The sequence below is a fragment of the Rana temporaria genome, chromosome 8, assembly GCF_905171775.1.
Source record: "Rana temporaria chromosome 8, aRanTem1.1, whole genome shotgun sequence".
Taxonomy (NCBI): domain Eukaryota; kingdom Metazoa; phylum Chordata; class Amphibia; order Anura; family Ranidae; genus Rana; species Rana temporaria.
This window is the reverse complement of record NC_053496.1, coordinates 39,859,743-39,887,247: the sequence shown is the minus strand read 5'-3', so window position 1 is coordinate 39,887,247 and position 27,505 is coordinate 39,859,743. Positions and strand designations below refer to the sequence as shown.

The 27,505-nt window shown below is 42.5% G+C and overlaps 1 protein-coding gene across 1 annotated transcript in view; it reads left to right on the top strand.

The window, feature by feature from the left end:
• The window catches only part of SHOC2 (SHOC2 leucine rich repeat scaffold protein), a 94,386-nt gene extending 80,204 nt beyond the window's left edge, over positions 1 to 14,182 (top strand). The window contains exons 5-9 of the mRNA XM_040361633.1: positions 503 to 691; positions 2,777 to 2,899; positions 2,990 to 3,127; positions 9,374 to 9,491; positions 13,322 to 14,182. Coding sequence (XP_040217567.1) covers positions 503 to 691; positions 2,777 to 2,899; positions 2,990 to 3,127; positions 9,374 to 9,491; positions 13,322 to 13,530 — 777 coding nt within the window. The 3' untranslated portion in view covers positions 13,531 to 14,182. The remainder of the gene's footprint in view (positions 1 to 502; positions 692 to 2,776; positions 2,900 to 2,989; positions 3,128 to 9,373; positions 9,492 to 13,321) is intronic.
• Positions 14,183 to 27,505: the final 13,323 nt, after the last annotated feature.

The following is a 27,505-nucleotide window of genomic DNA, read 5'->3' as shown; positions in this document are numbered from 1 at the left end:
TGTGTGGCCCTTTGATGTCAGGGGTTGCATCACATTTGAGGCCCCTTTAGCTCATACGTTGACAACCACTGATGTAGAAGAATCGGCACCGCTTTCCTCTTGCTGGTGATCCCTCTAGTGATAAGATCTAAATAGGTTGGTCAGGACTTCCTACCACCGGTAGGTGATCCCTCTAGTCCAGGGGTCTCAAACTGGCAGTCCTCCAGCTGTTGCGAAACTACAAGTCCCATGCAGCATTGCAAGGCTGACAGTTACAAGCATGACTCCCACAGGCAGAGGCATGATGGGACTGGTAGTTTCGCAACAGCTGGAGGGCCACCAGTTTGAGACCCCTGCTCTAGTCTAATGACAACTAAAGATCTCTACAAAGGAACCAGGATCTCCTTCCTCCTGCTGGTGATCCTTCTAGTGTTCATTCCACACTGTTTGCTCATTTTACAATTGGGTAATAATGAGATTGTATTGTGACTCAAAAGTAAACTTGCCTGTGTTTTCTCCACAGGGTCTGCTGTCCAGCCTGGTGAAAGTGACAAGTTTAACCCTTGCCAGGAACTGTTTCCAGTCCTATCCGGTGGGCGGGCCCTCACAGTTTTCCACTATCTACTCCCTTAATATGGAGCATAATCGTATTAACAAAATTCCATTTGGAATTTTCTCCAGAGCTAAAGTATTAAGTAAGCTGAATATGAAGGTGAGTACTGATCTGTTTGTTTGTAATTGTTTAGAGAGGGAGAGGGCTGTTGTACTGTGTGACCTTTAAAGCGGAAGTTTAGATATGTTTTTTATAGCTTAGTTACATTGGTCCATTAGCCCTCCAGGTCCACTGCCCTTCTGTATAGTAATCACAGGGGTTGCCCACTGGGCACTGTTCAAATTCAAAGGTAACTTTGTATTTATTTTTAAACGATATAAGTGGTTATCAAATTGAATGAATCTCCACATCATCCAATCAGAATGTCTTGAATTTATCAAATACATTTTCGCCGGATGGGGACAGTGGCAAACAAGAAACCCCTCTATGCAGAAGGGCAGCCCCTCAGCAGTCTTCTGGGAGCAGAGCTGCTATTACTGTTGTAGCTGTGACTACTAAAGTGATTTGCAGCTTACACAGGGATCAGTCTGGTATGAGATATGCAACCTTAATTGGTCTAAGATGGACCAGTGTAACAATTCAATAATGCCAAACCTAACTTCAGCTTTAAATATAGACTTAAAACATTTTTTTCATGGGGGAAAAAAAATTGTTCCAGCAAAAAGAAATTTTCAGCGTTCTATGTCTTTTGGGCTTGGTCACATAAATACATCTTCAACCAAAAAGTAAATAAATAATTTAGATCCGGAAGGGGAAGTAGTTGGATGTCCACTTTAAAGTGGGGGTTCACCCTAAAAACAAATTTCTAACATTACATCCAGCATACTAACGACATTTACAGTATGCAGGTCTTTTTTTTTTTTTTTTTTGCCGTACATACCGATTTAGTGTGATTTTCTCCCCGGGTTCTGATTCCCGCGGAACTGGGCGTTCCTATCCCTGGGTTAGATGATTGACGTCTGGTTAAACAGTTCTCATGTCGCACAAGGCGCGTCACCAGATTTCCGTAAATAGCCGAGCTGCGAGTCGCCTCTATACGGCGCCTGCGCCCGCCGTGTAGAGCTGACTGCGTCTGGTGACGCGCCTTGTACGACATGGAAACTGTTTCACCAGACTTCAATCATCTAACCCAGGGATAGGAACGCCCAGTCCTGCGGGAATCAGAACCCGGATGCCGGGGAGAAAATCCCACTATATTGGTATGTACGGCAAAAAAAAAAAAAAAAAGACCTGCATACTGTAAATGTTAGTATGCTGGATGTAATGTTAGAATTTTTTTTTTTCAGGGTGAACCCCCGCTGTAAGGAAAAATGCTGTGGTTTTTACCTGTAATGAATAGTATTCAGTAAATTCATTATTTTTTTCCACTGTCTATATATTTTTCTCCACATTTTACATGCAAGCCAAGCTGTCCATCAAAAATGCAATTTACAGGGGATAGGGCAAACTATTATACCAACAAGGGGGGTCCCTGCAGCTGTCTTCATTGGCCGGGGGGGTGACATCATACCTGTGTATGTGCAGGAGTTCAGTCATCCTGGCACACAGGTTCTGTGCCGTAATGTACACTGAGCTGTGCTTGCTTGGCTCATTATACATCCCAAAGAACATTGAGCAGGAAGATAGGTTTATTTAATTGCATAACCTTGCATGTCTCTTAGGCCTCATGCCCACGGACATTTTTACAGCCACTTTTAGGAGCGTTTTTTGCAGCTTAAAAATGCTTCTCCATGTTGGCCTATGGCCTCATGCCCACCATGACGTTTTTGAGCTATAAATGACATAGCCGTTTTTAAGCTGCAAAAAAAACAGGACCAGGGCATTCTGAAGCTCCATCGTTGGAGCTGTAATGACATCAGATGCCGGCAAAAGGTGTTAAAACGCCATTTAACGAGGTTTAATGCTGTGTTAAGCCTCGTCGGGCATTTCTTTCTCTATTCAAAATTAATAGTTCCCTATGGGAGCCCATTGAGTTGAATAGGTCTCACCAGAAGTCGGATCAAGAGGATCCGACTTACGTTGTGAATTGTGTGCTGAGAAAGTAAAAACACTGCGGCCACCAAGCCTTGACGGGTCAGTGGCAGCTTTATGTTTCCTAAGCCCTTAAATTTTGGCTTCCTTTTGTAATATTTTAATAGAGTAATATTCCTGCACATAAATCTTCACTCCACATTTTTCCAACAGGACAATCAGCTAACTTCTCTACCCTTGGATTTCGGCACATGGACGAGTATGGTTGAGCTGAACCTGGCCACCAACCAGCTAACCAAAATCCCAGAAGATGTGTCTGGTTTAGTCTCTATTGAGGTATTTCTTCCATTAGCATAGAGCTTGTTTATCTTCTTTAAGGTGCCTGAAGCATCCCTGCCTTCTAAACCATGTGCATATTTTTTACAGGTATTGACTCTATCAAACAATCTCTTAAAGAAGCTGCCACATGGTATTGGGAATCTGCGCAAGCTGAGGGAGTTGGATCTCGAAGAGAACAAGCTTGAGTCTTTGCCAAACGAGATTGCTTACCTGAAAGACCTACAGGTAACAGTGGGGCAAATAGTGGAAAATTGGAGGCCTTTATCTTTTCCGTAATGTAGCTCTCTTCTTTGTAGTGGGTTTTGTTGGTCTTCAGAATTGTTGCAACTAGTGCCAGATATCAAGAATCTTTTTGGTTACCATTTGCTATGCCAGGGCTCAAAATTTCAAGTCTTGAGCCATTAGCCAGGCCTCAAAGGTTACTCGCCACCATTTGGGGACGAGAGGGTGGGGGGATTGGGGACAAGAGGGTGGGGGGATTGGGGACGAGAGGGTGGGGGGAATTGGGGACGAGAGGGTGGGGGGATTGGAGACGAGAGAGAAGGGCCCTGGCTGCAGTCCCTTCTGTGCACCCCCTGTCACTCTGTGTATTGGTGTGTATGCTGGATGGTACCTTAACGCTTGCCAGCAGCAGGCAGGACCCTTCTCCTTCTGGGTGATGGGGATAGGGATGCTCTGCTCCTTCCAGCAGATCCTTCTTAGACCGCAGAGGACTGTCCCGGGTAGCAGTCTCTGGCTGCATGCATGCAAGCCCTGCCGTCGGAGGGGGGGGGGGGGGCGATCCACCTGTCTTCCGGGCTTGGAGTTGAGAGCAGGGTGGCAGTCCCTGGCTATGTCCTCCTGCCAGTCCTTGGGGGGGGGGGGGGGGGGGGGGGCCCGATCCGCCTTGTAGAGGAGGTTGGGGGAATACAGCCTCTGGGTGGCGCAGCCACATCGGGGTTGCGCCTGTCACTCCTTACCTCTCTGGTGATCAGAGAGCTCTTTCCCCTCTCAGGCTCTCACTTTACGCTGCTCCCGATCAACGGCCAATGCTCGGCCCCCCCCACTCTCAGGCAGCCCAGCTCCTCGCCAGACCTCCTTTTCCACTCGCAGAATGCGAGTAGGCGAGTGGAAAGTTTGAGGTCTGTGCTATGCCATCATGTATTTCCACCCATTTAATAACCTCATCTATGCGAATATTGGGAAAATTATGAATTTTATATTTCAGCTTATTTATTACGGATCAGCTTTTTTTTTACTTTGTATAGGTTTGGAATTTTACTCAAATCATTGAAATATGATATTTGTTATCATGCAATAAATATACTATTATATCTACTATTGTGATTTTCCTCATGTAAAGTCCCATGATCAATGTATTCGTTAGTGTATTGTAATGGATAGTGTCTTTGCTGTGGTGGTGATAGACAATTGTTCGCTCACATTCATGTATGGTAAATTCTTTCAGTGTGACACCAGCCTATAACTCCTCTAATCTCTGAGCACATTCCTAATGAGCTCCTGGGAGGTTCTTGCTGATTATATTGATTGCCCGAATGTTGTGCGCACATAACTGAGCAGATCTTCATATTATCAACTAACATTTCCTCTTAGCTCTGATAATCCAATTAAGCAGAGATTTCCTGTACAGGAGAATAATGAAGGCAGAGAGGGCTCATCCTAATGTGTTGATTTGTGACTATCGTGTTTATTCAGAAATTCTCTGAAGATCAGCAATTGTAATCATTTAGTTTTCTTCCTCTCTGGTGTTTCTTTCGCTCACTTGTTTCTCTATTCATGTTATCTGTTTCTCTTCCTTTTATATATCTCTGCATTTCTTTCTTCTGTTATTTCTTTTTAAATGTTTGTATATATATATATATTTTTTTTTTCTTTAGTTTTGCTACTGGGTCTTATTCACTATCTCTCTTCCTTCTTTTATTTTTGGAGATTTTTCTTATCCATCTCGTCTGCTCCCTCTCATTAGTCTTCTCTTTTTTTCTTTTTCCTTCATTTCTGTTTCCTTTGCCTTTTATATTCTCTTTTCTTCCTTTTTCTACTTCTCGCTCCTTATAATAATAATCATGTTGGGACTCGGACACTTTTTTGCTTTATTGATTAAAAAGGCAACATGGAACTACCCTGTTTCCCCGAAAATAAAACCTACCCCTAAAATAAGACCTAGCGAGGACTGCAATATAAGCCCTACCCTGAAAATAAGCCCTAGTTTAAAATCCTATAACCCACTCTATTACAGTAGTACACAATGTACAATGTGTGTGTTTCTGTAACTTAAAAATAGGGGAAAGAGCTCCGGCAGGTCACAAAAGTGCAGAGCGGTGCTATAATGAAGGTATTTGGCACAATTATATTACAGAAATACACACATTGTACATTATATACTACAGTAATAGAGTGGATTACAAGATTTTACAAGCATTTTAACTAAGCTCACCCTGGGGATTCCTAACAGGCAGGTCGAGAGAGGGGAAGAGAAGACAGCACATTACATGGCAAGACCTACCCCAAAAATAAGCCCTACTGTGTCTTTTGTTGCCAAAATTAATATAAGACCCGGGCTTATTTTCAGGGAAACACGGAATGTGTATATATACCGATTCCTTCTTTCTTTCTGAGCACCACCTTGCACCATAAACACTGCTTGGCATATAGAATATTTTTTATGCAGGGCAGATGTTTTTGATAACTGTTCCATCCCCACTGCATTTGATATAAATAAGTAGTGTTTAAAGTGATATTAAACCTTTATTTAAAAACAAACATGTTATATGGTTTTGCACAGAGCAGCCCTGATTCTCATCTGGTATCCTCCACTGGTGCTCCTGGCTACACCCCCTTCCTGGGTACAACCCCAGCCAGCTGCTTGCTAAATTTGGTGGAGGGGGGTTACTCGTGCAGTCTCGCTTCGAGTGCCCCGCTGCCTGCATCCTTTGACAGTAGGGCTTTGCCATGCTCCCTCATCATAAGATTTGATTGACAACCGTATTAGCCAATGGCTTCCGCTGCGAACAATCTTCCCTGTGAGTAGGGAGAGGGCAAAGAGCCACTGATCTCGTGCACATCGTTGAATTCAGATCGGATTTAGGTAAGTATAAAGCAGGTGGGAGGGGGATCCTGCAGAACAGAAGGTTTTTTTTTTTTTTTTTTTTTATTCCCTAAAGTGTTTGTTAACCCACTATCTAATCTTTATATCCTCCCCTCTGTCAGATAATGTATCCTAGTGCCTGTGATATATATATATATATATATATATATATATATATATATATATATATATATATATATATATATATATATATATATATATATATATATATATATATATATATATATATAATTTCTGTTAACAGCAATCACGTGACTCATGGCTCTCTGCGCTCCCCGTCTGATAGCTCCAGTGGGCGGGGCCTAGAGGCCACAAGCACATATAAACCACAGGCACTAGGGTACAGCTTTTTCTGACGGGGGGTAGATGGTTTTGAAGCAGCAGGAAGAGGAGTAAAGCCGCGGTAGTGAGAGCTGACTGTCAGGGAGAGGAGGACAGAGGTAGACACAGGAGAGCTGCGGATGATCAAGGCACGTACTCCGACCATGGTGTTAAGGCTCAGCAGCCCTAATATTTTGTGGTCAGCATACAGAGGGGAGGGTAGAAACTGGCAGAATCATCCAGGTATTTCAGGTGATACAGGGGGCCAAATGACACTGCACAAGCACTGTGCTGTCTAACATGCTTTAACCACTGCCCGTCAAATTTCAGGCATCCCCTGCAATAAAAATTTAATTTTTGGTGAGATACTCCCAATAGGAAATCGCATCTAAACGGATGCCGACCCTGACATTTACCTCATTAGAGCCCTGCATGTACAGCAGCTGATTGATAATTATGAAACCACTCTAATTAGATTCACTTTCCACACAGCTACAAACACAGGGATTTCTTTAGAATAACAAAAGGTAGGAATCTGCAACAACGTTTTTCAAATCCTTGTGATGTCACCCAGAGGGGAATGTTTTTTTTCTTAATAAAAGTGGAGTTTAAAAACTTTTAGAAGAGCTCCAGGCTCCCCCCAAAAAATTAAGTCAACAGTGCTGAGTTTTAAAATGAGGACACTTAACTGTCCAGGGATCCAGCGCTGTCCTCACCCAAGCCAATTTTTTGAATGAGCTTTGGGTTCAGGAGTCAGCATCTTGTCTAAAGTTTTCCTCTGTGCATGCCCATGCACAAGCTACACTGCCCTTTGTGAATGGTTTTTTTTTTTTTTTTTTTTTAAAGATATTTTTATTAGGTTTAATACAAACCAACAAACAGAAAAACATACAAAATAACCCACCAGACAACCTGGTCATAAACGTTGGGCAATACACTCAAACATATATATACTGACATCAGTGCAAAATATAAAGTAGGCACAGTGGTAAAATGATCAGGTATAATACCTGGATATAGCAAAAGCTGAGGTCCAGACATTAGAGATCTGTGAGGCACGGCCCATCAGTGGTCAAGCAAGAGTAGTTAGTAGGGTTAGCGGACTAGTCAACCATCTACCCCAAATTTTGTGGAAGGTTTTGTTCTGTTTCCGGAGTTCAAAAGTAAGTTTATACAGTGGGATAGCGTCATTGATAAGTTTTAACCAGAGGGATTTCAGAGAGGTCTGTGTGCTCTTCCAGGACAGTATAATCGCTTTTTTAACATAGAAGAAGAGTATACGGAGCAGTCTCTTGGCATGTGATGATAGGTGTAATTCGCCAAAAATGCCTAATAGGCAGTTCTTGGGGTGGATTATGTTTGGGAGGCCTAGCGCCGTTGAGATGAAAGCACTCACTTCTTCCCAGAAGTCCTGGACTACCGGGCATGTCCAGAAGCAGTGTAAGAAATCGGCCTCCCGGCCACAGCCGCGGAAACAGGCAGCTGAGGGCAGGAGTCCCATCCTGTGTAACCTAGCCGGAGTGAGGTGGGTTTGATGGAAATTTTGACCTGTATGATGCGGTCCCGGGAAGCAATAACAGAGGTTTTATACGTATCACTAAATTCTGACCAGTCCTTGTCTACCAGGGAGATGTCCAGAGAGGTTCATTTTACCTGAGCTTTGTGAAACCTGGTGTTAAAGTCAGTGGTCAATGGTCTTGCAGTGTTCAGGTGAAGAGTGAGTGAGCTTTCGCTTGGATCACCTAGCTGATCTGTGCAGGAGTGGGTACCTGTCAAAACTAGTTACCCGCTATCCCCCTGCCCCACCCAATAAAGTGCCAATTTGGAAGGGGGGGGGGGGGCAAACAAGCAGAACTTCCCCTTATTTGTGACGTCCTGCTTTAAGGCTTTAGAGACACTTTACAATTCTTGTACTATAATCACCATGGCATTCTTCTTTTTATTTTATTTTTTGTTCATTTAGATTTTATTTAGTAAAACAATTTACCATGACCGTAACCGTCTCAGGCAACTCCAATATTGGGTTAGGAGGCAACACATCAGCACCATCTAGCAAGACGAGGTAGTCAAACTTACGCATTGCGTTCCGTATGTAGTTTTCATTTTCAAATGAAATACACCTATTCACTTTGCATAGGCTGATGCCAATATCCATGCTGGCACAAAAAGTAATTACAAAAGTGAGCAACAAAAAGTCATCTAGTGACCACCAGGAAAATACATCCATAAGGGCATAGGCCTGCGCACAGGGTGTGCCTGGGCACACCCTAATCGCCCCATGTGCCACACATTCCCCCTATTTTTAAAAATTATAAAAAATAAAATAAAATTGTAAAAAGAAATATAAAATTATAAAAAAAGGAACTACTGACACCATCCACTACCCTACTGACACCAATTTCTACCCCACTGACACCGTCCACTGCTCTAATAACACCGTCCGTATATACATACACATGAACATGTTTGAGCTTTGGGGTTTACATAAACCCTAATGCAATGAGCTGGGCACACCTATGCATAAGGGAAATGTCATAGTAACTTAAAATACAAGTAAGGGGTTCCACCATTTAATACTAAAAAGGTCATTGATCATTTTAATTACACCTTTTCAGTACCTTTTCATTTTGGGGCACCAACATAGGTGTATGAGATTCCCTGGAGGATAGCCATATCTGTTGCCCTGAGGGTCGGCTTGCAAACCAGTCCTGTGTAGGTATTTGGGGGTACCATGTACTCTAAGCTGTGTTCATTTATGTGAGAGTGATAGAGACACCATCTGTGGGAATCGCAAAATATCATTCCATATGTCGCAACATGGCATTATTGTAAGAAAAATTAGGCATGTATAAGTTAGACAGGACCCCCTGGCTCTGGTGTATAAAAAACAAAACAAAAAAAATAGTCTGTATCAGCTGCTTTCTAATTGGCCACAGAACATATGTTCCTTCCTTTGCTGTTGTCTTTGTCATCTAAAGCCTTTATTTAAAATCTCATCTCTCATCATTATTTTCCACTGTTCCCTGTGTTTATTTTTCAAACAGAAACTGGTTCTGACGAATAACCAGCTGACGACCTTGCCAAGAGGGATCGGTCACCTGACAAACCTGACACACCTGGGACTTGGGGAGAACCTTCTCACTCATCTTCCAGAGGAAATAGGTGGGTTTTTTTATATTCACTTCCTAATATCAGAGTATCTGGTGTGATAAAAAAAAAATGAACTACCGTATTTATTGGTGTATAACATGCACCCTAATTTTAAGAGGGAGGCTTTAGGAAAAAAACATATTTTTTAAATAAACAACTTTGAAGCAAATTATGGGTCAGTGCCCATGAATTTCCTCAATGCAGCCTGAATTAATGCCATCTTTTATCAAAGCAGCCTGAACATCAGCAAATCACAGAGCCGTCATCTCCTGTTTACTCGGCTCTCACACACACAGTCCTACTTTCCGCCATTGGTATTGGACCAGCTCCTGTGATAGACGGATCACTTGTCCAATGCCAATGGTGTGTGTGACGTGAGAGCCAAGTTAGAGCCTAGTAAACAGGAGATAGCGGCTTGTGAATTTCGGTGGCGCTCCTTCACCTCTGAGGTACGCTGTCGGCGTGTAACACGCACCGTGAATTACCCCCTATTTTCAGGGGGGAAAAGTGTGTGTTATACGCCGATTTAAATACAGTATTTAAAAATAAAAAATAAAAGGCTTCCTGCAAAGAAGACCTTGAATGTGCGCCTCTCAAGTTGAAGATTAAGTCTTACATTTTCAGATGTTTTTCTGGATTAGATTTCCTGAAGACTGTTGGCCCCGAGCATTGGAAGTTACCTCATTCGCAGAGGTTGAGGGACGCCTATGCACCATTCCTTCTCTTTTATGCAGCGTGTTAACGCTGTGCAGTTGTCATCCAGTGGGTGGAGTTTCACATGCTCTTTTTTTCTTTTTCTAAAAAAAAAAAATTCTTTATTTTTTCACAGCAATAGCAGTATACATACATACATTAGCATCGCCGACTTGCATTACAACTAATATTTCTGCAACATTACCAATTACTGCCACATATCTCAAACGGTTATATTATCTTTAAACCTAAACTCCTAATTTTTCGTATTTCCTCATAATTCTAATACAACTCTGTGATATTTCCTACTCCTATTGCAATTACATTTTCTTTAACCAGGGATAGCCCTGGTTATCCTCCCCAGCAAGAACAAACATAATTATTAAGAAAAGAGATAAAACTAAAGTGATAGAGAGGGGGAAAAAGGAGCCCCCCCCCCCTAGAATATTATACCCTCTCTTACCACCCCCACCCCCCCATCCAGGACCTTTTATTTAGGAGTTTTGTTCTCTATCCAGACCTCCCGATACTTCTTGCTCTCTCAACATCGTAGTACGATTTTCCATTTGTTGGATCTTTGTTATTCTCCCCATCCATTGTATTTTAGTTGGGGCTACCATACTTTTCCAGATTTTTTTTTCCAGACTTTTCTATTTTCCACCATACAGCATCAAGGAAGCATCTACCTGTTGTTTCTCCTATTTGCAAAGGGTTAAATGGAACATTGATTTTCAGTCCATTCCTGCTGCCCGGCCACTGTTACTTTGGTCACCTCTGGCCATCAGCCCTTAGCTGCTACCAGCTGTCTGGGTTTCATAAGTACCTGAGGCATTGTCTCTTACCTTGTGCTCTCATACTGCCTTACAGCATTGTCATAACATATCTGTTTAAAGATAAGGGGGAGGACAGCCCTGTGTGCCTTCAACTTACACTCTAGTAATGGCTCTGGATGTTTAAGCAAAACTCTCTCAGCATCATCAAGGGATCGGCTTCTGCCACTTCTGTTTTGTACAGGGGTTCTTCCAAGTAGCTCACCCCATCTGTTACCCTGTCAGTGAGCTCTAAATCTGGTTGTCCCCTGCACTTTAGAAACAGAGGTTTAAACCTATTAGAGGCATTCCTCCTCTTTTCTCACCCACAAGGTGATGTTGGTTTTAGCCATCACCTCTGTAAATCAAGGGTTAAAAAACAGAGGTCATACCCTGCAAGGAACCCTTTCTGGCCTTGAATTGGGTAAATGTGTGTTGAGTCCCAGGACTTCCTTCTTGCTGAAGGAAGTTTCTGCCTTTTATCCCAACTAGGACATTTGTTTTTCTGTCCAGCTCAAGTTCACGAGTAATAAGAAAAATATACTGCGCTCGTTTTAAATATCTAAAGTAAAAAAAAAATGCAACCAAAAGATGTTATACTACATCAAACTAATTATAAACAGAAAAAAGTTGCGCTAATTCAACCTATTGGCGCAATGTACTGAAACCAACACCCAAAAAAATAGACAAATAATAAAGTGACTATAAGTAAATATACAAAAAAACACTAATATAAATCGAATAAATGAAAAATTCATAAACAGTGGAACATATAAAAAAATCAGTGTACAATCGTGAAATGAACCATAATCCAATATAAAGTCCACCGAATGAGGAAGAAAGTTCATAATAAATAATCTTCCAAGTGAGAATGGTCACCAAAACATCCAAAGGAGAAAAGTGATGCGAAAGGCACTTCCACCAAGATCACACACTGCCTCTTACCGAAAATAAATGATCTCTAAATTACAGGAGATCAAATACAGCGTGCACGATCAGAGTAATGGATGATCTCAATCAATATGCCGACACAAAATATATATGGGAAGGAAGAAGGGACTCACATAGTGTAAAATCCTCAGGTTTAATAGGTAATAAAAGAAAATGCACTTACATCGAATCAGCAGATATAAAGCATCCAGTAAAAATAAGCCGGCCGGCTCTCAAAACAAACAGCCCGTATCTTCCGGGTCAGATCACAAAGCGCGGTGACGTCAGAACGTCGCCTCCCTACGTTTTCGTCTTGAAGGGGTCGTGGTATACCCTTTCCTTTTATTACCTATTAAACCTGAGGATTTTACACTATGTGAGTCCCTTCTTCCTTCCCATATATATTCTGTGTCGGCATAATGATTGAGATCATCCATTACTCTGATCGTCCTGGGCTGGAGATATGTTCCAAGGATACTATCGTGCACGCTGCATTTGATCTCCTGTAATTTAGAGATCATTTAATTTCGGTAAGAGGCAGTGTGTGATCTTGGAAGTGCCTTTCTCATCACTCTTTTCCTTTGGATGTTTTGGTGACCATTCTCACTTGGGAAATTTATTATGAACTTTCTTCCTCATTCGGTGGACTTTATATTGAATTATGGTTCATTTTACGATTGTACATTGATTTTTTTTATATGTTCCACTGTTTATGAATCTTTCATTTATTCAAGTTCACGAGACCAGAAATTTCCCTCCATTGTTTGTATTGGCTCAGGTGGTGAGAGCCCATCTCTCAGCCAATGCTTCTTTCAGAAGAACGTATTTTTATGATCCGAGGTGCACCCTGAAAAGTCACCTGGGCTTTTGTTAATCTTCAAACATTAAGGTCCTTTAGGTGGCTCTTTAAGTTTCAGGCAGCCTCAGGGTTCTCTTCTTCTTATCTTAGGCTTTCAATATTTGCTGTGTTGCCCACCCTTCAGTTTGACTGCTTTTGTAATTTTGGAGTCAACACAGACTTTAAAAAAAAAAAGCCCCACCATCCCTCTAAAACACAACAAACAAATTGAGACATAATGGTAGTAGGAAGGGTTATCCTGGACAGCCCTAAAGTGTTATGTTTGCTAGTCTTCAGTCCTCTTGCAGAGAGACCGTATAACTCGAACATCTGTCAATGGACTCCAACAACAGTATTATGGTGAGTATTTTTGTATTGTACGATTATGTATTATTTACAGTGTATATATATGTTTATGAAGATTGGGTTTATAAAGGGTAGCGCTTACATGCTATTCTTACCTCCTGAAATAAATACCACCAAAATTATTTTAAAGTTTTTTTTTTATCCAGCTCTTCGGTAATGAAAAGGAATCATGACTGTAACACTTGTGTCCTCTCAACTTCCCACAGGTACACTGGAGAACTTGGAGGAGCTGTATCTCAACGACAACCCCAATTTACATGGCCTCCCCTTCGAGCTGGCCCTGTGCAGCAAACTGTCAATCATGAGTATTGAGAACTGTCCTCTCAGTCACCTGCCTCCACAAATTGTTGCTGGTGGACCCTCATTTATCATCCAGTTCCTGAAGATGCAAGGTCCTTACCGTGCCATGGTCTAATGCAAGTCCTATGCCCTCCCCATACACTGTACAAAACTGCATCCATGTTGTGTTCATGTATATATCTATATCTGGAAAGAGGCCGTAGATATAGATATATCATTCTCGCTCTCTTTCTCTCTCTATATATATATATGTATATGTAATGAAAAGGCAAATTTATTAAGACTGCATTATGTGTTTTTGCTAATAGAGGAAACATAGCCATTTAGTTTGTTTTTTATTTTTTATTACGTCAAAAATATCAGTTGCTTGTTGAAGCGCAATTTTTTTTTTTTTTTTTTTTTTTTTTTTTTATTTGATGTATTTTTTTTGTTATTGATAAATTGCCAGCGCAGTTCTGATCAGTTGCCAATGTTACTTGGTAGTGATCGCTGTTAATGACATCCTGTGTATTCGCCAGCCATTTTTGTAACATGGTTAAGGAAACATTATGATCGCTGCCGTGTCAGGTTTCGATCGTCTACTCCCTCTCCACTAATCGTATAACTTTCACAGTTGCCCGGTTCCTTATATTGTCTTTAACTTATTGTATATGTGTTTTCTCTCTTTTTTTTATTTTTTTTTAGTTTGTTCTTCATATTGTTTACAGATGGGGTAAATCACTGTTTGGAATATGGTTTGCTCTGGGTTTTTTTTTTTTTTTTTTTATCGCAACAAGGGTTTTAGTGCTTACTCTGGAAAATCTCCAGCCTGGCAAATCTGTCTGTGATTCCTGTCCGGTCTTATATTTAATCTTGTAATGAAATGGTTAATGGTCAATGCACATCCTCCTCCCCCTTTTTTTTTTTTTTTTTTTTTTTGCAGCGCTTTTTATTATCTTTAACCTGTCAGCTGGTTTAAAAGTAAAGCCTTAAAGCAGACACCATAAATAACCTGTTGTTACTCTCCCCCCTAAAAAACAAACATTGTGCGACTCTTGAATGCTTTCCTTTACTAGGGCCCTGGCATCAGTGGAAGATGGTCCCTATCAAATCAGCATTCTACAGGGGCAAATAGAGGGACTGTCACTGACCAAGGATGCGTGGGAGTGGCAGTTGGTGGATCCTAGTTCTGAATGTCGAGAAGTCTGTTTCCTAGTAAAGTGATGGCTATCTGGTTGTGTGCGCCTTGTGGAAATGGTCATCTCACTTGAAAAGAAGATCTTTTGTCAGGTCATGCAGATGCTCAATCACTTAAATCTTTGTATAAGCCCTGAACCGCCACACTGGCTGTATCTGACATTCTTGTTCAGTAAACATTGAAATTAATTTCCCAGCAAGGTGACCATTTTTCCTAGGCGCTCCCAATCGCATAGTCAGGATTTGATGTTCTCCATCGTGATCTAAGAATGAGGGCCTCAACCAGGTTTAGACATGCCATACCTTCCCAACGGGTTCGCCTCCTGCAAGGAGAACAGTCCATCTTTTGAATTCCCACTAAAACAAATTCTCACTCCATCTAGTCTAGTACTACTACATATCTACTAGTAACAAAGTCTAGCTAGTTTCAGAGAGGAGCTTAGAAGGGTTTTCTGGCTAGTAGGTGAGAAGTGAAAGTGGCGGCTGGGTTTGCTTTATTGTTCTGCAGAAAAGAGTTAAAATATCTCCTGGTATGAAGGGAGTCTATAAATAATTTACGTGTAAAATATGCTCTTTTTTTTTTTATTGTGTTTGATGTTTTGTCTGGGGTTCCAAACTAAATTTGATATTGATGTGTGTATCTTCCCCAGCAGCAAGTCCCTCTTGGCAGAGATGGTTTCAACTCTTTTGGAACTTTTTAATGGGACAGTTGTAAATGACTAAAGTGCCTCCCTTCATCTCAGTGTACCTCTTACCTGGAGACGCTCTCTGAAGGGTCAGTCAACTAAAAAGTGATTTTTTAAACGAGTGTATATGACTATAACATCACAGTTCCTGGCTCTATTACTGCACAATGTAGGGTGTTTCCACTCTTAAAGTATCCCGGGTACCACTCAAAGGTCTGCCGCTGTCACCATCTCAGCTGCAGGCGCATCTCGGAATCCGCTCCTGTCAAATGAGTCCACATACCACAATGGGAAGCTGCATATCGCTGTTTTATAAGGCATTCAAATTTTGTTTCAGCAAATCTGAGGATACTTTACCCAGCTCCACTCTCTGATGTGTTTAGTTCCCTGCTGGGACTTTATTGTAGGTTCTACAATTATTCCTCCTGGAGTGGGTGAAATATGTTAGGCCCCGTTCACACCTGAGTGATTTTCTGCTAGATGCTTGTAGCTCTAAAAATACTCAACAAGCCAAATCCCATTCATTTCTTTGGCCTCTCTTCACATATGAGCATTCTGTTACCTGAAGCAAAACGCCTGTCGATCAATAAAGTACATGGGCTTCTTTCTGGCAAGTGTTTTTGGCCCTTTAGACTTCAATAGAAATGCCTGACTTGAGCATATTCCAAACGGAAGCTCTCCACTCCCTCTCCTACCCCTAGTGCTTTATATTGGCTAAACAGAAAATGCATGAAGCTGTAAAACGCTTGTAATACACTTCTAAAACCCTTTAAAAATGCTTGTAAAAGCTGCAAAAAAACGCTTAAATGCCTGAAAAGCGCAAATAAATCGCTATGCTCAGGTGTTAATGGAACAGCGAGAATAGCTGGGTGGAGCGTCCTCAACAGTCTCTTGTTTCACTGTTTGATATATGAACCTCTAACGATGAAGGAAATGCAAGCGTTCCTCATAATGGCTGCAGTAGGTGTGCAGACACCACTAAAGGGATTTGACTCTCCAGCATCTACCAAACACTCAAAATTAGGTTTTTGGGTGGACATAATATCTAGCCCAAAAAAATTATACTTTTTTATTTAATTTTTTTTTGACAGTCTGCATCATATCAATCTGTTGCTACTGATTTTTACTTGGGGGAGTACCTGTGTTTTTTTTATTTTTTTTTAATATAGTTCTGTGTCTTGTATGATTATATAAAAAGTAGTTCTACATATATGAGCCATTGATAGTCACAGGTATGTTTGGAAACATTACCCGCAGTTGTTCAGAGAGATTGTTGACCTTTGGGTGTGTAGACTATGCTCTTTGGCCTGCCTGAGCCTAAAATGGCAGCAAACACAAGTTGGCTAGTTATTTGAACCCAGCCTTACGGCTGATCCAGGAATTCACACTCTTTGGCAAATTGGATGCTGACCACTCGCATAACAGGAGTGTGTGACCAGCTCTCCATAGAACCGGTTCACACATCTCTGGGGCAGCCCCGGAGCGCACAGCAGAAGAGTTCTGTGCTTCTTTGGCTTAGTTTCAGGTCCGAATTCAGCTAAAAGTTCTCACCCGAAACGGTGAATGGGGACGCATCGGACCCCCTGCTGTGACCTGCAGGCCGCACTTAGTGTGAACCCAGCCTAAGCCCCCCTTCGCAAAATGGCTCGTGTCACTGTGCTACCTTCATTGTAATTACCGTATTTATCGCCCTATAGTGTGCACCGGCGTATAGCGCGCACCCCAAACCTAGAAGAGAATCCTAAGAAAAAAAAAGAAATACTGACAGTTTACAGTTGCCCGGCTTCCATCGGCAGCCTTGTCCGGTCCGGCTGCGGCATTTGTGGTGTCCTCCCCGCTTCTTCCGCGCTGTTTTTGAACGCCGTCGCCAACATATACCAAGCACAGTACACTCGGCTAGGCTCGGCCACGCTCGTCTCCTCTCGCATAAAGGCTAGGAGGCGGCACAGGGCGTGACTGCGAGCCCAGCCGAGTGTACTGCACTGGGTATATGTCGGCGGCGCTCAGAAAGCGGGGATCGGCGTATAACGCGCAACCACGGTTTTCCCCTGATTTTAAGGGGAAAAAAGTGTGCGTTATACGCCGATAAATACGGTAACTCCTATTACACGTTGCAATTGTAACTGTTATATATACTTTGAAAAAGAAGAAAAGGGCGCTGTCAATGCCTTTCTCTTCTCTTTTTTCGATACAATTGTTTTTTTGCGACACCTACTTTGGGGGGTAGCAGTGCCACGTTTCGAATTGGTGAAATTCCCAAGACCCAATTTCTGTTTGTTTTGTCAATTGTTAAATGTTTGTTTATAAAAGCCTTTCGTTCAAATACACTTTTAGTAACTTGGAGAATGGTGATTTTTGTAACATGTAGTTTCACAATTTTATTTAGATTAGGACATCTCAGAACTTATCTGCCAGCTTTCTTGTTCAGACTATGGTACAGGTTTCGTACATCTTGGCGGTCACGAAACATCTGTTACCTGCACTTGGTTCAGTTCACTGCAATGCTGGTCATGTTTTTTCGAACCACGTGGATCGCATCAGTCTATGCACAGACATAACGTGCGTCAGAACAACCCTGAACTGAAGAAAAGGTGTATTCCATTGATATGAATTGTAGACCTGATCACTAAAATCTCTTAACTTGTACATTGAATGACATGGGGTGGATTTACTACAGCTGGAGAGTGCAAAATCTACTGAAACTCTGCATGGAAACCAATCGGCTTAAAGATTATTTTGCCAAAGCTTCATTGAACAAGCTGCAGTTAGAAGCTGATTGGCTACCATGCACAGCTAGACCAGATTTTGCACTCCAGTTTAAAGCAGAGTTCCACCCAAAGTGAAAACTCCGCTTTTTAGACTTCCCGCCTTTTTGTTTGCCATTTTCCATTTCTCCTGTAGGCAACAGTACAATCCAAATATTCAAGACTTGCAGCGTCCCCAGATAGGCCCAAAAAATTCAACAGTCATTTCAAAAGTTGTTTCCAGGTTTTTGAATAGTCGGGTCATTAAAGTGGTAATAAACTTTTTTTTTTTTTTTTTTTTTTTTTTTACATGCATACAGAGACCAGAGCGGTTCCGGTCCCCTGTTGGGGTTCCTGGCTCCTCCCACTCGAGCAGTGCCCCTCAGAAAAAGCCACTTGCCCTGGGGGTTCTGCTGCACGATCGCTATCGAGCCACTACTCTATGCGTCCATAAAACCATAGAGCAGTGGCTCGGCCCTCCCGCTCTTTTCTCATTGGCTTGCTGGCTGTGATTGATGGCAGTGGGAGCCAATGGGCTCCTGCTGCTGTCTCAGACAATTTAAGGGGAGAGTCCCACGACAGCCAAGGCTATAGTGAACACTGCTGGATCGGAGGGAGCTCAGGTAAGGATTGGGGCGGCTGCGGCTGCACACATGCTTTTTTTTTTTACCGTCATGCATAGAATGCATGATTGTAAAATAAAAACTTTAGCCTTTTGAACCACTTTAAATATATATTTGGGGGGGGGGGGGTCCTTGTTCAGGCACTTTTGTTATAAGGTGACAGCTCCTTTGCCCATGTCGCCTAGATATTTGTTTTCACATTTCAATAGAGACTACAGGTGGCTGTGCACATGCACGTTGCGCAAGCATGGTGCATTGTCAGCATCAGGAAACCCAACCCTGAGGCATCGCTGGGGTGCATATAGACAGGAAGTGCCTGCAAAAAGGTGTAAGAAGATCAGCAGTACTGAGCGGTAACAACGGATGAAAAAAAGGGAAAAATAGTATTTTACAAAAAAGGAAAAAAAAGGCAGATGTTTGATACTCGGTGCTTTAGCAAAGTAAATCTTTCAGTTTGGGTTTATATGTATTTTAATTCATGTACACATATAGACCTTGCTTTAATCAATATGTGAAACAGAAGCTGACCTACGTATACCTGTGTTGCTGGGCACACGGGTAAAACTTACCATGTTGAAGCTGAGCAGGTTTGAACCAGGAGGGGAGAGGCACTCCGTGGTACAGCTGTACAGAAACAAATGAAGGGAGTATTCAAAGACGTAGTCTGTGAGGGTATCGGGCATTAGTTACATTTTATTCAGCTGATCTGCCCTTGCAAGAAAGAATTTGGAAGTTTTGATTTCTCTGTGGATGGAAACGGTCAGTATGGATTTTGTATCCATGAAATGGTTGTAGTAGGTGAAGTTTTTGTTGGCGAACTCCTCCCCTTCACTAGTTAGGGCCGTGTCCGACCAGCGATCTCACCAGTAGGATCTCTGTAGAGCACACAGCATGACAATAAAGCACTCGCTTGATTGGATATGTCGCCCGTTCCTCAGCTGGATGAGCGAGGAGTCACATTCTTGAGGGAGCTACACGTTTGTACATTTTGTAATGATTCTGTTGCTGGTGAAATCTTCACTGGGCACAGGTACAACTAGTGTGATATCGAATTTTCTCTTGCTGTGCTCCCCAACTGCTCCGTTTCTCTGTCTGAGTGCAGGCTCTAATGCCTGTAGTCTCCCCTCCCCCACATGACTGTGTTTGGACCTGAGAATTGGCTGTTAAGGCTGCATTCACACCTTAGGCCCCATGCACACGAGACGCTGCTGAACTCGAGTTCAGAGGCATTTGGGCATTTTTTTCAACTGCCCCTGAACACATTTAATGTTATCCTATGTGTCCATGCACAATCACGTTTTTTGGCATTTTAAAGCAGTTGGGTTTATGTCCGTTTTTTCAGACGCAAAATTTTGGGTTCAGAAGCGTTTTATTTTTGCGTTTTAAACTTTGGGAGGGTCTACAATGTCTTTAAGGTAAGCGCTGACAGCCGCAAACGCGGTAAAACGCCACTAATCGCGGCAAAAACGGGTGATTTAATCGCCGGTTATTGCCTTTGAAAACGTGAGTTTGGAGGTGTTTGTAATTGCTTCTCGTGTGCATGGGGCCTAAGCGTTTTGAAGCCTGAAGCTATATAACGCTGGAGGGGAAAAAATCCATTATTCTCAATGGAGATAGTTCACATCTGCACTCCAAAACGCCTGAAGCCGAACGCCTGAAGCTCAAACAAGTTCTGGACCCTTTTTTGTCGCAAGAATCGGGCTGATTTGGGCGTTTTTGAACGTTTGTATTCCCATAGAAACTAATGTAAACGCTCGATTCAAGCGTCTAGCGTGACGACTAGCGTTTCTACGGGCGCTTTGTCGCTTTAATCTGTTCTGTGAAATAGAACATTCACCCAGGAAGAAGATAAAAAAAATCTACAAACATAGCAACAACTGATGAAAGAGATGATCATTTTTCCTATTGGCTAAAATAAAAAAGTTCAAAAACGTCGGACAACGCTGTATGCAAACGCGCAAATACGCGTGACAAAACACCGGAAAAAAGGACCGAAAGCGCTACGCTCAGGTGTGAATGCGGCCTAAGGCCCAAGCTCTGCATCATGGGAGAAAGCCACAATACCCCCTATACCCATAAGTACACAGTATTTCTGAAGACTCATGAACAGTAGTGGGGGTGGAGGGTGACGGATTCCCCCTCAGACACATCAGGTTCTATAAACTGAACTTGATTACAAATAAGGGAACTGGTCTTCCTGTTAAAGGATATGTAAGAACACTGTTCAGCTGGTCTTGTGATCCAGGCAGCAATAGGTGAAAACGCTGTTGGTGTGCATCTCTCGGCTGCCGCCTCCTATTGGCTTGTTTACTCTGCAAGAAATGCTAATTGTTTCCAAGTATTGTCCAGCCTCTTCCAGTATTCTGTGCTGCTTTACAGGCAAATTCAAAGTTGACATTAACAAATTGGGGTTTCAAAGTGCCTTTTTTTAAAAGACATGTCTGCATTAAAGCGTTTGTTACCCCAATATTTCATATTCCTGATATGTGCCTGCTGTACCATGTACTTGTATGAGAACGTCTCCTGTTCTTTGTATTGCTTCCTTTGTATGAAATCCCTGGTATTTCTGCCAGTTATTCTGCTTTTCTATTACAAAAACAAATCTGACCACACTAAGCAGGAGAGCACACCGTAGTCAGTTCTCTAACTATGCTGGGAACTCGGCCTGCTCCCCCTCCAATGATCAGACTTGTCCTAACATTGAATGGGCTGCTTCTCCTCCCCCAGCTCTTAAGCAGCTGAGGGAATGAGATCTCTTTTTTCCTTTTAAAAAAAAAAAAAAAGGGAAGAGTTTTTGTAACTCTGCATGGTTTTTCAATAAACGTCTTTTCTGATTTAAAAAGGAAAAGGGTGTTTTTATCTTTTATTTTTTAGCTATAAAAAGTTTTTTTCTTTTAATTGCCATTTTAAACTGATTGGGTTGTTTTGCCATGTGATCGTTTACATTCACTTTAAAGTGGTTGTAAGCTCTTAAATAAACCCAGTAAAGTGACTAGCCTCAGGTAATACACTATGATAAAATAAATCCTTCTACATAAGTTGTTTCTGTTTATCTGCTGCCCCCTAACCTCTGTTTTAATTTCTCTTTATTGTTTTCCGTTTTCTTTTTATACAAAAAAAGTGTATTAAATTACAGGTAGATGATACACATTATCAATACATCATATACATGAATACAGCAATCGTATAATTTATAAATCAGCTAGATTCATATGTTCCCCCCCTCCCCCCTGCCCTCCCCCCCCTTCCACCCCCCCATTAACATTATAGGATTTTAAAGGAGAAGAAAAAAAAGAAAAAAAATGAAAAAGAAAGGAAAAGAAGAGGAAAACCTAGTAGGAGGTATCCTCGTCCAGGCTGTCGAGTGATCCAAACACAGGAGAGTAGATTAAGAGGAGGTCAGGAGAAAGAGAGCCCAAGGGGTATTGCCAACAAGCAAGCCATAAGTGTTGGAGAGTGGGGAGACCCTGCTTTTCCTCAACAACTGTCCACAGCTATAAAGAAGTTTTGGCACCCAATGGGGAAAAAGGATTTTCCAACCCCCTGTACCGATTATCTATCCAAGGGGAATCCCATTTCTCTTAGCCACGGCCCCCACACTCTTCTAAATCTACCATAGTTTCCCTGCTTAATAAAGGCCACCCTTTCACACCATATCAGAGCGTTGATTGTTTCAACCCAGTTTTCAACAGATGGCGGGGCATGCGCTTGCCATCTCTGAGCTATCAGCTTCCGAGCTTGGAATAAACACCTAAGTACACTTTCCATAGCTCCTGGAGGAATTCTATGGTCTTCCATACCTCCTAACAAGCAGGTTATAGCCTCCGGCTCTAAGGAAGTTTTAAAAATTTTGTTAATCCTGTTTATCACTTCTGTCCAGTATCTAAAAAGCTTCGGGCATCTCCAGAACATATGAATAAGATCCCCAGATGTCTTGCACCTGGGGCATTCATCACTCTGCTTCCAACCTAAAAAAAACATTTTTTTAGGGGTATGGTAAACCCGGTGCAATAGAAATAAATGGGACAATCTCTGTGCTGGAGCGATTGACACCAATGTCCCTCTATATAAGATATCGTTCCATTGCTCCGAGGTTAGCAACCCAATATCTTTTTCCCATCTTTCTCGGCTATTAGACACCCCACTTTGGCTTATAGATTTAGTGCCGAGTTGGTCATATAGTACCGAGATTTGGCCTTTCGTGATATTCGTTTGAATTGTCTTAAGAAGCACAGGAATGTGTGTCCTAATCATTGGGTAAGCCTTAAACTGGGTCTGGAGGGCATGTCTGATCTGTAAATAACTAAAAAAAGTTTTGTTTGGTACATCATATTCTTCTCTCAGTTTCGAAAACGTTTTAATAAGGTTGCCCTCATACATATGTAGAAGCCGTGTTATTCCTTGACTCTCCCAAATTCTGGGAATTTCTAAATCTTTAAGTTCCATTAGGTTCTTATTGTGCGAAAGGGGAGCAAACTCAGTTATCCCAATATAGCCCAACAAAGCTTTCGTAGTCCGCCACACTTTGTTAATTAGCCTTATAGTCGGGCATTGGTAGACAAATGAGTTTGCCTCCAGGGCTTCTATTAGAATTTTATGTGGGGCCCTTAATAGCATTAACCTAAAGCAGTTATTACCAAAATTTAGGTTGCCACAGCCCGCTAATTGCTGTAACTGAGCCGCCAGGAAATATGATCTTGGATGTGGAACCGCCATCCCCCCTTCCTTCACCGGGAGCTGCATCGTCTGCAATCTGATTCTGGACTGGCCTCCCTTCCACATTAACTCCCTAAATAATGTTTCAAATCGTTTAAACCATATTTGGTTTAACCAGATTGGAGAGTTGTGTAGCACATATAGTATCTGGGGGAGCCACATCATTTTTATCAGGTTGCATCTCCCAGCTACAGAGAGGGGGAGCCGGTTCCAAGTGTCTTTTTTTAATTTCAGTTTTAACAATAGTGGAGCTATATTGTTACTGGTGTACTCCTTAGCCTCGCTAGTGATCCAAACCCCTAGATACTTCAGTTTTGATGTAATTCTCAGCTGGGGTATCTCGGCAATTGTCTGTTCCCCTATTGGATCTATTGGAAGTAAAGCCGATTTATCCCAGTTGACAATTAGTCCCGAGAACCTTCCAAATTCCTTTACCATACGGACCACTGGAGCCAGCGAACTATCCACATCTCCTAAGAAAAACAAGACATCGTCCGCGTAGAGCGATATTCTGTCTTCCTCCGCGCCCCTTCTAAACCCCAGTATATCTTTGTTTAGTCTAGCTTTAATAGCAAGAGGTTCCATTGCCAATGCAAACAAGAGTGGGGAGAGGGGACAACCCTGTCTCGTTCCTCTTTCAAGTTTGAATATATCTGAGGCTTCACCGTTTATTTTTATTTTGGCTCTTGGTTCGTTATATAAGAGTTTAACCCACTTGGTAAATATTGGACCAAATCCAAAACTTTCCAATACCTTCCATAGGTATGGCCATTCGATGCTGTCAAACGCTTTGGCAGCATCCAAAGCCAACAAAGCTCTAGGCCTATCGATGTCAGTGGGAATCTGGATATTTAGGAAAGCTCTTCTGATGTTTATGCTAGTTGACCTGTTCGGGATGAACCCTGATTGGTCAGAATGGATAAGGCTCTCAATGCACCCTTTTAAACGGTTTGCCAGTACCTTGGCAAGGATTTTTGCATCTGTACAGAGCAATGAAATTGGGCGATAAGAGGAAGGGTCTAATTTATCTTTTCCCTCCTTATGGATTACCACAACCGTTGCCTCCATCATAGAGGACGGTAGCTGTCCCTCCAGAAACGCGCTTTCCAATGTCTGAAGCAGTTCTGGAAGCAAAATTGCACCATACCGCTTATAGATCTCTATTGGGAGACCGTCAGGGCCAGGCGATTTATGGTTAGACATCCCCTCCATCACCAGCCGGAGTTCCTCCAATGTAACAGGAGACTCCAATTTCTCCCTATCGTCGTCTGACAGAGTTGGAACCGGAGTTCCACAAAAAAAGGACTCCATACCTTCACTTCCTCCCTTGGATTTGTAAAGAGATTTATAAAAATCATAGAATACATGTCCTATCTCCCTACTCTCAGTACGAATATCTCCTGCAGGGGCCCTGATTGCTACAATATTAGAAGAGGAAGAGTTGGCCTGTATCAGCATGGACAACACTCGTCCAACTTTCTCCCCTTCCCCAAATTGGGTTTGTCTCTGAAATATTTGATGATTCTGTGCTTTCCTCATAGTCACCATTCTATAAACCTCTTGCTTGTCCAGCCACTCTTTTTGGGTGTTTAGAGACGGGGCATCGATATATCGTTGTTCGGCCACCATCGCTTCACTCCTTAGATCCTCCTCCCATGCCCTGGACTCTTTGCGCACTCTGGCCACACTCTGAATCAACAAGCCCCTTAAGTAGGCCTTCAGCGAGTCCCAGACCACTCCAGACTTTGCCGAGCCTGAGTTTATTTGCACGTATTCCTTCAGGCTATTAAGAAGTACCTGTGGTTCGCCCAGCAACTCAAGCCAGCATGGGTTAATTTTCCATTCTCTTGGAGAAATTCTCACGTTTGTCCTAATAACTAAGTCCAAAGGTGAGTGGTCCGAGACCCCCCTTGGCCCGTACTCTACCTTCTCAACCAAATCCATTACCAACTCATTGCCCAGGGCCAAATCGATTCTCGACAGGGTAGAATAGGATCTAGAAAAACAAGAGTACTGTCGGATATCAGGATGGCGAGTGCGCCAGATGTCCAATAGTCCTGTCTCGTCTAGGAATTGGGTCAATCGGCTCACTTGTTCTAGCTTTGGTTCGTGTGTCAGAGGGAATCTGTCATAGGCTCTATCTAGAACTTCGTTGTAGTCGCCTACCGCAATCAGGGGGATATCGTTTTTATCAAGCATAAATTCGACCAGCCTCTGAAGGATGTCAAATTTAAAGGGGGGGGGGATATAAATGTTAGCTAGTACAAATGGCCTGTTCCCGATAGAGCAGGCCAGAAATATGTACCGACCTTGATCATCGATCCAGCTTTTCTCACAGGTAAATGGCACATCCTTTCCCACCATTATGCTCACCCCCCTCGAATAAGAGGAGTGAACTGAATGATAGCGAAATGGAAATTTCCGTGAGCCCAACTGGGCCATTGTATCTTTAGTAAGATGTGTCTCCTGTAGGCAAAGTATCCCCGGCCCCCTCCCGTCCATTGACGCTAATACCAAGGCTTTCTTAATGGGGTCCCCCAGTCCACGTACGTTCCATGATCTAACCCTCAATGCCATAGACTGTAGAGAAGCGAGCAATTATAGAGAGTAGCAAAAGTAGCAAAAGTAGAGATAGTAGATAGAGAGCCACCCCTTCTGGTCTCCCCCTCCCCTCTCTCTCTCCCACCCTCCCCCCCCCCCCCCCCCCCTCCAGACAGCCATGCAGGCTACAACTCCTCCTTTTTCCTGTATTAATTAAGATAACTCCCTTTCTCAAAACACCCTCCCAGCTTCCTCCCCCCCAGCCCCCCCTCCCTCTCCCCCAAACCCCCCTCCCTCTCCCCTCCCCCCCCTGCCCACCTGGGCTCCCCCGTGGGGCTACACCTGTGGCCTCTCCTCTCCCATCTTCCCACAACCATACTCTCATTCTTACACTCATACGTCTCTTGCCCTCTATTGAGGTGCAAAGATCTCCACCCTCCCCCCCCATCAATTAAATCAAAATCAGATTATGGCTAAGTGTAACACCTCAAATCAAGTATAACTTTTAAGAATGCAGAAAAACAAACCTAAATAGAACTTAAATAGAGTATAAAAGTGACAATTGATACATAGTGCCCCCCCCCCCCAAGCCAAAAAAAAAAAAAAAAAAAAAAAGGGAAGGGAAAAACCCCCCTTCGTTAATAAATACTAAGTGCAGTTCATCTTATAATGCAAGTTTTCTTGTGCTGATTTTCCTTGTGAAAACAACCTAAGACAAAAAGTGAAGGACAAGTAAGTCCAAATACACGTGCGTCTAATAAGTAAAAAGTAATTAAAATCAATGTAAACTACCCCCCTCAAAAAAAAAAAAAGGGGGGGGGAAGAAGAAGAGGGGCAAAAAGAAGACCCCATATTAAGTAATAAGTGCAATTCATCGTGTAGTGAAATTTATCTGATGCTAAATTTTCTTGTGAAAATGATCTAAAATAGGAAAAAAAAAAAAAAAAATTTTTATCTAAAAAAAAAAAGGATTAAAAAAAGGGGGTATCTATATGGACTTTCTGTGCACCTAACAAGTGAAAAAATTATTAAAGTCAATATAGAGTCTCCCCTCCCGAAGGGAAGGAAGGACGGCTCTCCCCCAAAAAAAAAAAAAAAAAAAAAAAAAGGGGGGGGGGGGAGAGAGGAGGATAAACAGCTATGTAAGTGACTATAGATCCTTGGAGTTTGCTTCCAGCCACTTTATCCCCTCTGCCGGGGAATTAAAGAAAAAGGTCCTGCCCAGGGCTGTAACCCGTAGGCGGGCTGGGTACTGTAAGGCGTATACCACCTTGTGCTGTTGTAAGGTGCGCTTTATTGGTATAAATTCGGCCCTGCGCTTTTGTAGGTCAGGAGAAAAATCGGGGTAAAATGAAATTCTAGCTCCCTTATACATGATATCTCCCATTCCCCTAGCTCTTTGGAGGAGAGTGACTTTATCACCATAGTAAAAAAACTTGAAAAGTAATGGTCTAGGCCGCTCTCCTTCCTGCGGGGGTTTAAAGGGCACACGGTGCGCCCTCTCAATAGAGAAAAAAGACGAGAAAGTAGCAGGGCCAAAAATCTCCTTAAGCCAGCCGTCCATAAAGGCTACAGTATTGGGCCCCTCGCTCCGTTCTGGTAGA